The sequence below is a fragment of the Peromyscus leucopus genome, chromosome 3 (genome assembly GCF_004664715.2).
Source record: "Peromyscus leucopus breed LL Stock chromosome 3, UCI_PerLeu_2.1, whole genome shotgun sequence".
In the NCBI taxonomy this organism is placed as follows: domain Eukaryota; kingdom Metazoa; phylum Chordata; class Mammalia; order Rodentia; family Cricetidae; genus Peromyscus; species Peromyscus leucopus.
Window position 1 is genome coordinate 141,552,548 of NC_051065.1, and position 15,307 is coordinate 141,567,854.

Consider the following 15,307-nt stretch of genomic DNA (forward strand, 5'->3'; position numbering starts at 1 on the left):
TCATGAATTCAACAGAGAGTGGAGTGAATGGGACAGGCTGGAGGGGAAGAGAGAGGGATGGAAATGATGTAAGTATGGTACTCACTTGTGAAATTCTCAATGCAATAAAAAATTTATGTTACAGAAAACACTCTTTTCTGTTACATTGTAAGGATCTTTGATGAAAGCATTAAACATTTTATGGTGTTAGTCCAAAGAAAGCTAAATTTAGTTTGTAAAACATTTGTTTGTAGACATTCTTATTCCTCACCAAGTTATTATCCTATCAAAAATATTTTGTCAAAAATGGATTATCTTTCAAAACATTTTACTTATTTATTTATTTGTTTATTTTTACAACAGCACATGAGTTCATTGTTCAAGAAGAAAAAAACTTACCCTAAAACTTTTAACCGCACCGGGCAGCGGCGGCGCACACCTTTAGTCCCAGCACTCGGGAAGCAGAGCCAGGCGGATCTCTGTAAGTTCAGGTCAGCCTGGTCTACAGAGCAAGATCCAGGGCAGGCACCAAAACTACACAGTAAAACCCTGTCTCGAAAAAAAATTTTTTTTCAACCGCAAAATGAGCTCTGATGTTCCAAACTCCACCCATTTTGGCTGCATCAGGACGTGCACCTTTTTGTGATGAGCCACCGTAGTACAGGCCCTGGCATCATTCAGCTGCTGAGATGAGTAACGAAGGAATCACCTATGCAGAACTGAATGTGGTGAAGAACTCAAGGAACCAGAAAAGGAAACCGAGGGGCACTCGCAGCCCCATTTCAGTAACTGAGCAGGAAATCACCTATGCGGAATTCAGCTTTCAAAATGCTCCTCAAGAGCGTTCCCCAACCTGCAGGGCCTGCTGCTGCAAAGGTGAGACACTGAATGAACCTCACTGTAACTACGCTAGGATGGCAGGGGCACATGAAAAGATGGGCGCAGAGGTGGCAATGGCCTCCCTGTGAGGACTGGAGATGCAGCTTGACCCATGCTTTTATAATTTGTGAGCGTGGATTTCACTCGGTTGCAAGAATTTAGGGATCATTCTGTTGTGAGTTACTGCCTACAGACGATAACGGCGCAGAGGACCGGGGGTCAGAGTTTGTCTGTTTGACTCGCTGTGTATGTGGTTCTTCTGTGTGTGCAAACCTTGTGAACAGCCACCCTTTCATCCCTTGCATTTCTTTCTGCAGGTTTTCCATCTCCCCCAGAAAAACTCGTCACTGGGATCCTGGGCATCATCGGCTTTGCCTTAATGGTCGCTGTGGTTATAATTACTACAGTTACCACACCATGTAAGCATGTTTTTTAAAGATTACAAAGGAACTTTCCACGTTAATGACTGGAAGTGCCTTTCAAAACTTCTTATCAAGAACAGTCAGCTAGGAAACATGCATGGAACCGAACTAGGCCCTCTGAATGTGGGTGACAGTTATGTGGCTTACATCTGTTAGGGGAGCCCCTGGCAATGGGACCAGGACTTTTCCAGGGTGCGTGAACTGGCTTTTTGGAGCACATTTCCTAGGGTGCGATAACTTGCTCAGTTTTGACGCGGGGGGGGGGGGGGGGGGCGGGGAGGGAGGAGAAACACTTGGTCCTGCCACAACTTAGTATGCCAGACTTTGTTGACTCCCAGGGGAGGCCTTACCCTCTCTGAGGAGTGGACAGAGGCGGGGAGGGGGGCGGGGGGAGGGGGAACTGGCATTGGTATGTAAAATGAAAAAAAAAAAAAACCTTTTTTTAAAATAATTTCTTTTTTATTTTATTGTATAATATAATTTAATTCTACATATCAACCACGGATTCCCTTGTTCTCCCCCCTCCCACCCCCCTCCCCTTCCCTCCAACCCACCCCCCATTCCCATCTCCTCCATTGAAACCTGGGACTTATGCAGGGATGCTTGGCTCAGCCTGGGAGGAGGGGACTGGACCTGCCTAGACTGAGTCTACCAAGTTGATCTCAAAAAAACCCTTTTTTTAAATAAATGAATTTTTAAAAATGTTTAGCTGAAAAAACAAAAAGGTCACTTAATTTAAATTTTAAAATATACATTTAGATTAAATGTGGAGTGGTTATTATGACTTTTATCAATATGAATATCAGAGTAGTTGTATAAAATGTTTACTTTTGACTTTATCAGTGATTTCATAACAACATAGTTTAGAACCTTGGAAACTCTTTACTGAGAAGTGGAAATTGTTTTTTGTTTTTTGTGTGCTTTTTATTGTTGTTGTTTTTTTGTTTGTTTTGTTTTTTGGGGGTTTGGGGGGTTTTGTTGTTGTTGTTTTGGTTTGGTTTGTTTTGGTTTTTTTTGAGACAGGGTTTCTCTGTGTAGTTTTGGTGACTGTCCTGGTACTCACTCTGTAGACCAGGCTGGCCTCAAACTCACAGAGATCCTCCTGCTTCTGCCTTCTGAGTGCTGGGATTAAAGGTGTGTGCCACCACCACCTGGCTGTGGAAACTGTTTTGAAAATGATTTTTTATAGGTTATATGGTAAAAGATGTTGAAATTTGGTCTTTCATTAAAATAGTTTTCACCATATTAATTTTTTTTTACAATTTCAATTGTATTCCACTGTACCCCAATTAAAATAGTACATCAGCTTCAGACTAAGAAACTAAAATTGTTACAATATTTTGTATATTTATTTTCATAAGAATTATTTTAACCCTCCAGATTCTGAAGCAAAGACCCATATCAGCTCCTCCCTGACTAGAAACCAGAAAGGTACACCTCTCTTGTCAAAGTTCTGATGCTTGTACTCATTATATTCTGTGTCTGACTAAAGCTATGCAAAGGTGATAGTAGATTTCTAGGAAGAAAATAATCTAGAAACATGAACACTACATGTTCATCAGTAAATATTAAGGATGATAACGTTTTGTCCTACAATAAGAAATATTCAAATAAAATAACCATACAAAATTTTTAATAATTGGCTTAATGTTCCTGCTGGTGAACTATGATAAGACAGAAATGAACTCACTATTCTAGAATAGAGCTTATGTTCAGTGACTCTGAAAAATGTGTAGGGTAAAGACTTGTTTATTTAGCTTAGATAGACAAATAAACACAGGACCATAGGGCAGACTCTTTGTGTGCTTGAGTGTACATTTTGTTTATATTTATCAGCTTCTAGGCTGTGTAGGTACACATTTTACATAGATGTTGAAACCTAAGAAAACATATTAATTTTCATTATTAAATTCATGTTGCTTCTAGATAATAATCTTTCTTCATCACACCCTTGTGGTTATTGTCCAAAGGAGTGGCTATCCTATTCTCACAAGTGCTATTACATTGGTAAAGAGAAAAAAACTTGGAATGACAGTTCAGTGTCCTGTACTTCTAGAAACTCTACTCTGCTTTACATAGATAGTGAAGAGGAGCAGGTAAGAAAGAGCTGCTGTGTGTCAATCATTGCTTGATGTTTCTTCCTCTCAATGTGATGTGTGTTGAGTCCATTCATATTCTTGTACATGTTTCATGCATTCACAACTCTGTATAATATGTCATTGTTTTATTTTACAATATTTTGTTTATATTTATGTATTGGTAGTGAATATTTATTTCCAGATTTTTTTTTATTTTATGAAAGCCATTCTTGTACAAGTACATTTATTCTGAAACTAACAAAACTTACCATTTAATTTTACTATACACAAAAAAATCTATACATGTATGATAGTTAATATTGATCATAAAGTGACTAGGTGGAGGTAATTATAATCAGATAACTATGCAGGCATTTCCATTTCCTTCATGTCCCTTCCCTATGCATACTCTCATCAGGTCTTCCTGCACAAAACTATTTTTCTGACTTTTGCTATAGTTAGCCACACACGCCTTTCACTTTTGTAAGACAGGGATCCAACATATGTATGCACTGTTACATAGACATCGTGTAAGTCAGCAGTTCTCAAACCATGGGCTGCAATTCCTTTGAGAGTGGAATGACCCTCTCTCAATAGGGGTCACCTAGGACCATAGGAAATATCAGATATTCACATTATGATTCCTAAGTAACAACATTACAGTTATGAAGTCAACACAGAAATAATTGTATGTTTTTCGGTCATTACAACATGAGGACTGTATTAAAGTGATCCAGCATTTGGAAGGTTGAGAACCACCACTATTACTCATTCATGGTCTCAGAGCAAATCATCGATCCATTTTACTGCATTGATCTGCAGTTTGCTCAGTTTCACTGCCCTGTTATGTGAGCATAACAGTCTAAAACCCACTCTATCTGGTGTTCCTGGAGGGAAGAAGTGAGTGTCACACCCTTAAAGACAGAGGCATTTACATGGCCATCTGTACTCACGAGATCCACTACACCAGCTCCACTCTGGTGTCCGTCAGCAAGTAGGAGAACCTCTTCATATGAACAATCAGCCCATTAGGTGCTTTCAGCCTCTCCCAGTGCTGCTGACCAGTCTCTCTTACACATGGAGGAGGGAGCTCACATAATCCACCTGCTGTTGCTTGGGTTCTGGAAGAGAACATGTAAGGACATTTCCTTCCATTGGACAAGGGAGACAGGATGTCCTGCCATTCTATAGTCCCTTATCTGCAGTTGTCATGCTCTTTCAGCTTTTTGTTTCAAGTCTTCAGAATTATTTGCTTGTGTCTTTTATTATTATTCCCCAAGTTTGTCCTTGTATTTATGATAGTAGCCAAGAGAAGCATTAATGCTACCTTCAGTAATCTACCCCTAAGGTGATAGACAAGAGTGGAGGCTCAGGTACTTAATGATAATGTGGTACCCAGAACACAGAAATTTTGTCCACTGCATCAGTCATTTCTTCATAGTAAACCATAACCTTCCTTCTAAAACTGAACTGGGAGAAAGAGCAGAAAAATTGATCTGAGAACAGCACCTAGGGAATTTCATGCATAGTTTCTGGAAATTTGTTTGAATCTCTGGTTTGTTTTTGTTGTTAGAATAAATATCTATTAAGGTACATAAATCAGTTGTGAAATTTCCCACTAATAGAAGGACAAAATTTCTAACTATAAACATTTAAAAGTTAATTAAAAAGTCTAGATCAAAATTAAACACATATGTGAGTGTGTTGGCAGTGTAAGAAGTGTTCTCAACTTTAATATGTTGATTTGTGTTGGACAATAACTATGCTACAACAGAATACACATTGTTTAAAAAATAATACGAGCCTTCATACTGATGAAAATTCCTTGTTTCTCTGGTAGGACTTTCTGCAATTGCTCTCACTGGTCTCATGGACTGGAGACTTTAGGAAGAGCAGAAATCAACTAGGGGTTGGGAATAAAGACCCAACTTTGAAATCAAAGTAAGTTTTCATGAACAATACAATAGATACACACATAGAGAAAAATCATACAAAGGAGAACTCAGAAGAGTGGTGTCAGTAAATGAAGTTGAATTATGTACAGGCAGAATGATTCTGACCTTCATTAACTGCTCATGTGAATCTGAAGAATGGGCTACTTGGCTTTCATAACAATCAGTCCTTACCATACTTTGCCAACTTGCATGAGATCCTTCTTTTACACTTGTTTATGAGATGAACTCATTTAGTAGATTATCCACATAAAGTATATCTGAATTTTGTGTTTGCCCCATTGCAGGAAAACAGAGTTTTCCCGTGTTGAACATAACTGTGTCATGCTGTCAGCTTCTGGCCCCATAACAGATGACTGTACAGCTTTACATTCATATCTTTGTGAGCGTAATTTCAACAACTAAAATACCTGTACTTGGAGTCTACCAGGTAATGTTATATTTCATAACCTGAAAATAGAATTACGGTTGTGTACATCTTAAAGTGAATTTTATTATTTGCATTAATAATGAATTTTTAAGAAATCATTGAAGTATAGTAAACACAAAACAGTACGAATATTGCTTTTGTATCTGAATCTTTTTGCTCAAGATACTCTTTATGGCCGGGCGGTGGTGGTGCACGCCTTTAATCCCAGCACTCAGGAGGCAGAGGCAGGCGGATCTCTGTGAGTTCGAGGCTAGCCTGGGCTACCAAGTGAGTTCCAGGAAAGGCGCAAAGTTACACAGAGAAACCCTGTCTTGGAAAAAAAAAAGATACTCTTTATAATATTATATTTTACAACAGATTGCTATATTTCTGCAGAAGCATTGTTAAATTTTGAATTTACCCTTCAATGTGCTGTCATAGGACTTTGTAAAATTGCTTTGCTGGAAGCTGCAGATTACAAATTGAGTTTTCTTAGTTCAATTAGGTTACTCATTTATTAACTACATCTCTGTATAGATGTACATACCCTTCTTCCTCCCCTCCCAGACCCTTCTCACATCCATTCCTCCTCCATTTCTATTCAGAAAAGGCAGATCTCCCTGGGATATCAACCAAACATGGCATATCAGGTTGAAATAACACTAGGCACCTTCCCTCATATTAAGGATGAATGAGGCAAGCAGTATGAAAAAAGGGTCACAAAAGTAGACAAAAGTGTCAGAGTTCCACAATAAGACCAAGCTACACAATTGTAACATATATGGGAAGGTCCTAGGTCAGTCCCATGCAGGCTCTCTGATTGTCGGTTCAGTCTCAGTGATCCCTTATGAGTCCAAATTAATTGATTCTATGGGGTTTTTTTTTTTTTGGTGTGTGTGTGTGTGTGTGTGTGTGTGTGTGTGTGTGATGTCCTTGATTTATGGGGGTTTTTTGGTGTGTGTGGGTGTGTGTGATGTCCTTGACCATTCTGGCTCCTATAATCCTTCTTCCCCTTCACCAGAATGATTCACCAAGTTTCACCTTGGCTGTGAGTCTCTGCAACTCTTTCCATCAGTTGCTGGATGGGGGCTCTCTGATGTTGATTATGACAGTCTATGAGTACAGCAGAATATTATTAAGAATCATTTCATTGATATTTTTTGCCAGTCATGTTTGGTTCTATTTTAGATATCTTATTTTTTTTTGTTATTGTTTTTCTATATGAAGTTGAATGTTCTTCTTTCAAGGTCTGGAAAGAATTGTGTTGGAATTTTGATGAGGATTACATTGAATCTGTAGATTGCTTTTGGTAAGATGGTCATTTTTCTTATGTTAATCCTATTGATCCAAAGCATGGGAGATCTTTTCATTTTCTGATATCTTCAATTTCTTTCTTCAAAGACTTGAAATTCTGGTCATACAGTTCTTTCAATTACTTGGTTAAAGTTACCACAAGGTATTTTATATTATTTGAAGCTCTTGGAAGGGTATTGTTTTCTTGATTTCCTTCAGGGCCCATCTGTCATTTGTGTATAGGAGAGCTACTGATTTTTTAAAGTTAATCATGTATCCAGAGTCACTTCTCTGAAAGTGTTTATCAGTTGTAGGAGTTCCATGGTAGAATTTCTGGGGTCACTTATGTGTACAATTATACCATTGCAAATAGTAGTACTTTGACTTCTTCGTTTCCACTTGTATCTCCTTGATCTCCTTCAGTTGTCTTACTGCTCTAGCTAGAATTTCAACTACTACATTGAATAGATATGGAGTGGACAGCCTTATCTTTTCCTGATTTAAACGGAATTGCTTTGAATTTCTCTCTATTCAATTTGTTGTTGGTTATCAGCTTGCTAAAAATTGTCTTTATTATATTTACATATGACCCGTGTGTTCCTGACCTCTCCAAGATTTTTATCATGAAGGAGTGTGAGAGTTTGTCAGAGATTCTTTTGGCATCTGATTAGATGATCATGTAGGGTTTTTTTTTTTTTTTTCAGTTTGTTTATATAGTAGATTACATTGACAGATTTTTGTATGTTGAACTATCCCTGCATCTCTGGGATGAAGCCTAATTGATCATAGTGGATGATCTTTTTGAAGTGTTCTTGGATTTAGTTTGCAAGTATTTTATTGAGTATTATTGCTTCCATGTTTGTGAGGCAAATTGGTTTGTAATTCTCTTTTTTATTGAGTCTTTTTGTGCTTTGGGTATCAGGGTGACTGTGGTCTCATAAAATGAATTTGGCAATGTTCCTTAAAATGATTTCTTAATATGGTTTCAATATCTTTGGTCTGCGAAATTTTTAATGAAAAAAATTAAATATAGACATAAAATATTTACACCTACTTAATACTTATTCAGGGGCCTTCAATCAGTTTCATGTGTCTTTTCTTAATTTTGTTTTTAAATTCTCTTTCCCATTTATTTATGGTGTGTGTGTGTGTGTGTGTGTGTGTGTGTGTGTGTGTGTGCAAGCATGCACACCCATGCCATGCCATTGCACATGTACAGAAGAAGTCAGAGGAGAGTTTCCAGGCATTGGTTCTCTTTTTCTATCATGTGGGAGTCAGAGATCAAGCTCAGGTCAAAACGTTTGGTGGCAAACACGTTTACTTGCTGAACCATCCCACAACCCTTTGTTTTGTTTTGGAGACAGTGTCTCCCTGTGTAGCACAGACTGACATCAAACTGTCACCAATCATTCTGTCTCTTGAGAGCAGAGGTTTACAGGCATGTGTCACCAAGCCTGGCTTTCTGTCTCTTCAATGAAAGTGACTTTGGTCCTTATTGACCATTTTTGTGGGAATATTGTACTTGGTCATGATATTGTAAAGTTTATCGTTGTCTACTTTCTGTTTCATTTCTTGAGAATTTCAACTTGTTTTGCTTTTCTGATTGTAATTTTCTTATGAAATAATGTTCATATTAAAATCTCTCTTCTGTAATACTGCTTTTGAATAAATCAGTTTTTTGTAAGAGAAATTTTGCTGTATTTTTTATAATTCATAATCCTGAAAGGGCATTATTATAATCTATTTGTCCCGTCATTATTTAGAAATATGTTTCAGATTTAGAAACTACCTGCTTCAAAATTTTGGTCACTTACTGATTTTTTTCAAAAAAGTGAAAGGAATTTGCAATGATGTTGACACATGACTAGTATGACTGAAGAACTTACTCTATGTTATATTTATTTTTAAATTAATTTTAACTTAAATAGCTTTAGTTTGAATGTCCTATGCAAGCATAGCTAGGCTACTACAGCTACTATGTAGACAGCTCAGCTTTAAATACTTTCTAATTATACAGTTGGAAATATTAATATAGTTCTGAGGAAATTTCCCATGTGGATCTAAGAAACTAAGCTTTGTGGGCTCACAAAGGTGAGTATGTGAGTGAATGCCTGTGTTGACTCTCCAGCTTAAGTATTTTCATAACCTCACAGATTCATCTCTTTGATGAGGTATGGTGCAGAAGTATCTAAGTCCCATTTTGGATTAACCCCCTATCTTCCCAGTCTATGTTTTACTATTTTTTCATTTATTTTTAGGTACACTGTAGTTACTGAAATATTATTAGTGGTTGGCATAGCAATTTTGGCATTATTAAACACTCTTCTTCATCTCCAATAATGGTTATTGTCATCTTATGATAGTACACTATTGGTTTTGGTTCAGTTTTCATTTTTTTCCTTTCATATTTTATTTTGCTTATATTGAGTTCCCTATTAATAGGAGAAAGTTGAAATACAAACCCATATTAATTTAAGTAGAATATTATTTAGCTTATTTTTAATGTATTATTAGATTACTTTGATATTTATAAGTTGCTTGCATATACAATTAATTTTAATTTTCATTTAATTTTGAACACTACCATCTCATGAACTCTACTTTTTCCATTTTTTTTCTTTTCATAACATTTTCATTGATCATATGCTATTACATGGATTTGTTAATTTCACTTAAATTTGTTAATTTAACTTTAAATATTTTTTAATTTATGTCTCACATTTTACAGTATAATTCTTTATTCATTAAAATCTAATAAATTAGTAATTTTGCTCTTTTTCAAACAACCAAAAGTTCCAACAACTTTCTACTTTTGCTCACTTTTTAGTCTGTATTTTCTTTCTGAAATGCTAGATATACTTCTTGATGATAACAAATTTTGAATTTGATATTTTGCCATCAATATTGCATTCATTTACTATCTATCTACCTAAGGACACCCTAATAATACCTTCTACTCTTCCTTTTGTATGTCCAAGTCTGTTATTCACAGGAAGCAATTTTCTTTAGAAGAATTTCAAATGTTTCCTTTCGTCGCAGACAAGTGCTGACTCTATTTTTGCTAATTCATTCATTTTGCAATCATAGTGAAACATTCATTTACTTATATTTTACTTCCAAGTTATTCATCTTTAAGTGCCAACCTTACTTTAATAAAAGCCAAGGAAGAATTATTTTAACAGTACTATCCTGAGAGATAAGTAATTTGAAAAAATTCAACCATCCTTTTAATATTATTTTTTAAAAGTTCCATATAGTTAAAAGGATAAATTGTAACTATTCTTACTATATTAAATAACTTATTTGCTTCTTATATTTTTTATATCATTTTCTAAACATAGATTTCACAGAATTACATGGCAAAAAGTGAAAACTCATATAATTGCATATAATAAAAGTATGCTCTTGCTCTCTCTCTCTCTATATATATATATATATATATATATGATTTTATAATGTAAAACTTCAAGTCAGTGTCTATACTAGTAATATATATAACTATACCAAACAAGAAAAAGGATCATTAATGAATATGACATGGTTTACATTATTTGACATCTTTAAATCTTAAGTGTACTAATATGTAAGCAAAATGAATTCAGCATGTATAGAGTACATATATGGAGTACTTAAAAATAAGATTCAATTTATAAAAATAAAGTGTAATTAATAGAAATATAGGGGGCATGTAGGTCCTTGTGGTCACAGATAAGTACTTGGAGAACCAGGAATGTTAAACTTGAAAGTGTTCTCTTCAAAGTGATAACCTGTTTTCCACACAGAAGGCTGGTGACTTTTTCAATGTCTGTGTAGCCAAAGCCACACTGGATCCTCCTCCTGATCCTTTCTTGAGCTTGTTTTCTTAGTTAATCCATAGAACCTATTTTTATTGAAAGATGTCTCTTGTCCTTTACAAAGCATTTAGATATAGGCATGTCTCTTTTTTTTATTGAAAGTAGATTCTTCTCTTATATAGTACATCCTGGCCGCAGTTTCCCTTCTCTCCACTCCTCCTAGCTCCCTCTACCCTAACCATCTCCCAGAGAACCACTACTCCCTCCATTTTCTCTTCAGAAATAACAGACATCCAAGAGATGACAGCCAAACAGTAGAAAACAACATGCAATATAAGGCAAAAGCTCTTATATCAATGCTGGACTAGGCAACCCAGTTAGAGGATGTCTTAAGCTTTGTTGTGCATGAGGGGTAGAATCAATTCTCATCAGGAAACATTTTTTCCAAATTGTACTGTAATTGAATATGCCTAAAATGAACTACTCAAGGTCAAACTGAGTCATGTTGAGCCATGTTGAGTTGAATTTCCTTCTTGTTTCCCTCAGACTATTAACCTGCTAGCTGTGGTGATTGCAGAGAACTCCACAAATAATTACTCAATGAATAACAATGACATTCTTAGGAATGTGTCATTGCACATTCTCATGTTTGTATAAACAGCCTAGAGAAAATAGGTAAACTGTAGCAGTTACACTGTCTTCAGCTAAGAAATATTGTGGGATGATAGTTATGTTTGATTCATCATTGACCAGAATCTCCTCGTTGCTGTTGTTTTGTTTTGTTTGTTGTTTTGCTGGAAATCCTCCCACATAGTAGGCAAGTGCTATGCCACTGAGACACGGCGTCAGCCACAGAATGTCTTATGTGGTCAGTGACTATACAAGACATAATAAACTTTATTTTTGTGCACTTTAGGAAACAAAAACTTAGATTTGTTTGAGCTCAGTCTTCCAGATGTTTCATGGCAATAAACAACCCTGACATGACAGATAACAGACTCCTCTTTGCTTGATTGTCTATTGATATTGTCTATTGATATTATCTATTTCATGGCTGAATCTAATGTCAATTAACATTTTCAAGCACAAATATTTGTTTCTTTAAAAATTTTTTATGTCTTTTTCTTCTTTTTATTAAGAAAAAAATTTCATTCATTTTACACACCAATCAAAGATCCCCCTCTGTAGCACGAATCTTAAATGTTCTTATTTAATAAAACCCATAGTAAGGTATTGGGGTGAATGCTGGAAGGTCAGAGCAAGCCACAGTCACATCACCTGGCCAACTTCTCAGCTGATCTTGTTTCCTCAGACTAGAAGCTTCTGAGTCCTCATCCCAATGGCTCTCAGCTGAACTGCTGCTCAAAAGCCTGAAGTTAAACCAGCTAAAAGCTTAACCAGCCAAATGCTTCTAGTTCCTGATCTTCATGCTTTATATACCTTTCTGCTTTCTGCCTCACTCCCTGGAATTAAAGGCCCACTTTCTGGGATTAAAGACATGTGTCACCATGCCTGGCTGTTTCCAGTGTGGCCTTGAACTCAGAGAGGTCCAGAGGGATTTCTACCTCTGGAATGCTAGGATTAAAAGTGTGAGTGCCACCATTTTCTAGCCGTTGTATCTAGTAGCTGTTCTGTCTCTGACCCCAGATAAGTTTATTAGGGTACACAATATTTTGGGAGCACAATACCAACATACCCCTCTTCCCTCTTCCTGCCTCCCACCCAGCCTCCCCTCCCAACCCCTTTCCCACTCCCCCCCCCCAAAAAAAAGGTAAGGACTCTCATGTGGAGGCACTTTCAGTAGAGGCAAGTCCAAGCCCTTCCCCCTGCCTAAAGGCTGCAGGAGGTGTTCCATCATAGGTGTGTGAGAGATAGATTCTAATCCTACCACCAGGGGGCCTCCCAAGCAGATCAAGCTACACAGCTGTCTCACCATGCAAAGGGGCTACCTAGTCCATTCCCATGTAGGCTCCAGAGCTATTGATCCAAATTTCATGAGTTCCCTCTAGTGTGGTTTGGTCATCCCTGCATGTTTCCCCGTCATGATCCTGATGCACTTGTTCATCCCTCTTCCCTCTCTTTGACTGGACTCTTGGAGCTCTGTTTAGTGATTGACTGTGGATGTCTGCATCTTCTTCCATCAGTCATTGGAGAAAAGATCTGTGATGAAAGTTAGGGTATTTACTGGTGTGATCTCAGGGGTGGGGGGGCAATCCAGTTCAGTTCAGGCACCCCCTCCACTATTACTAGTAGCCCAGGCTGGGGTCATTCTTGGAGATTCCTGGCTACTTCCCTAGCACTGAGTTTTTCTCTATCCCCATGATACTTCCCTCCATCATGTTATCTCTTTCATTGCAATCCCCCTCCCTCCCTGTTCCAGTTCAACCATCCCATTCCCTTATGCTCTCATCCCCTATAGCCTTCCCTCCCTTGCCCACCCCTTATCCACATTTTACTCATGGAAATCTTTTCTATTTCTCCTTCTCAGGATGGTCCATGCATCCCTCTTTGGTTCTTCCATTTGTTAGCTTCTCTGGAGTTGTAAGGTGTTGCCTGATTACCCTTTGCTTTATATCTAGTATTCACTTATGAGTGGGTATATACCATGTTTGTCCTTCTGAGTCTGGTTTATCTCACTCAGGATGATATTTTCTAGTTCTATCCATTTGTCTTCAAATTTCATGATGCCATTGTTTTTCTCTGCTGAATAGTACTCCATTGTGTATATGGAACACATTTTCTTGATCCATTCTTCAGTTGAGGGCCATCTAGGTTGTTTCCAGGTTGTGGCTATTATGAATAATGCTGCTATGAACATAGTTGAGCATGTGTCCTTGTGGTATGATTGAGTATTCCTTGGTATGTGCCTAAGAGTGGTATAGCTGGGTCTTCAGGTAGATTGACAATGCAAACAATATTAGGTCCAGCCTATATTGCTTGCTCCCAGGGTCCGCAGAAGAGTCTACCAACCAGCTGAGGATTCTACTCTGAGGGATATTCAATGAGTTCTTTAGTCCGTTCGCTTTATTCTTCTATGGAGATTCTATCTGTACAGTTTTTTTTTTCTGCTCTTACTTAGCTCCTCTTGATCCCTCCTGCTTTCATTCCCTCCTGCTCTCAGTCCCTTGTGTTGTTCTCTCATCATTCTACCTAGTTCTTCCCATCTCAGTTGTCCTCATCTTTGTTCTTCTCCATCAATTCTCTTCTTCTGTTTAGCACTATAGCCCATTTTTAAATTGGATTGTTTCTTATTTTGATGTCTAGTTTCTTGAGTTCTTTACATATTTTGAATATCAGCCCTCTGTCAGATGTAGGGTTGGTAAAAATCTTTTCCCATTCTGTATGCTGTCTTTTTGTCTTATTTACTGTGTACTTTGCCTTACAGAAACTTCTCAGTTTCACAAGGTCCCATTTATTAATTGTTGTTCTCAGTGTCTGTGCTACTGGTGTAATATTTAGGAAGTGGTCTCCTGTGCCAATGCGTTCAAGACTATTTCCTACTTTATCTTCTATCAGGTACAGTATAACTGGTTTTATATTGAGGTCTTTGATCTGCTTGGACTTTAGGCTTGTTCATGGCAATAGAGATGGATCTATTTGCAATCTTCTACGTGTTGATATCCAGTCATGCCAGCACCATTTGTTGAAGATGCTTTCTTTTTTTCCATTTCACAGTTTTGGCTTCTTTGTCAAAAATCAGGTATTTGTAGGTGTGTGGGTTAATGTCAGGATCTTTAATTCTATTCTATGTCCATATGTCAGGTTTTTATGCCAATACTATGCTGTTTTTATTACTATAGCTCTATAGTAGCTCTTGATGTCAGGAATGGTGATGCCTCCAGAGGTGGTTTTGTTGTACAGGATTCTTTCAGCTATCCTGGTTTTTTAGTTTTGCCAAGTGAAGTTGTGTATTGTTCTTTTCAGGTCTGTGAAGAATTGGGTTGGGATTTTGATGGGGATTTCATTGAATCTGTATATTTCTTTTGGGAGATTGCCATTTTTACTATGTTATTCCTTCCTATCCATGAGTATTGGAGATCTTTTCATTTTCTGATATCTTCTTTAATTTCTGTTCTTCAGAGACTTAAAGTTCTTATCATACAGGTCTTTCACTTGCTTAGTTAGAGTTACCCCAAAGTATTCTACATTATTTGTGGCTATTGTAAAGGGTGATCTTTTTCTGACTTCTTTCTCAGTCCATTTATCATTTGTATATAGGAGGGCTACTGATTTTTTTTTTAGTTAATTTTATATCTTGCCACATTACTGAAGATGTTTATCAGCTGTAGGAGTTCTCTGGTAGAATTTTTGAGGTCAATTATGTATACTATCATATCATCTGCAAATAGTGAAAGTTTGACTTCTTCTTTCCAATTTGTATCCCCTTGATCTGCTTTTGCTGTCTTATTGCTCTAGCTAGAACTTCTAGTACTATATTGAATAGATATGTGGAGAGTGAACAGCCTTGTCTTTTTCTGATTTCAGTGGAATCACTTTTAGT

General features: G+C 37.1%; 1 protein-coding gene across 1 annotated transcript in view; it reads left to right on the forward strand.

Annotated features, from left to right (window-relative positions):
• Positions 1-480: 480 nt before the first annotated feature.
• LOC114701457 overlaps positions 481-15,307 on the forward strand; it is a 61,825-nt gene continuing 46,998 nt past the window's right edge. Inside the window, exons 1-6 of the mRNA XM_037204323.1 lie at positions 481-855; positions 1,176-1,277; positions 2,661-2,711; positions 3,207-3,376; positions 5,199-5,299; positions 5,598-5,713. Coding sequence (XP_037060218.1) covers positions 669-855; positions 1,176-1,277; positions 2,661-2,711; positions 3,207-3,376; positions 5,199-5,299; positions 5,598-5,713 — 727 coding nt within the window. The 5' untranslated portion in view covers positions 481-668. The remainder of the gene's footprint in view (positions 856-1,175; positions 1,278-2,660; positions 2,712-3,206; positions 3,377-5,198; positions 5,300-5,597; positions 5,714-15,307) is intronic.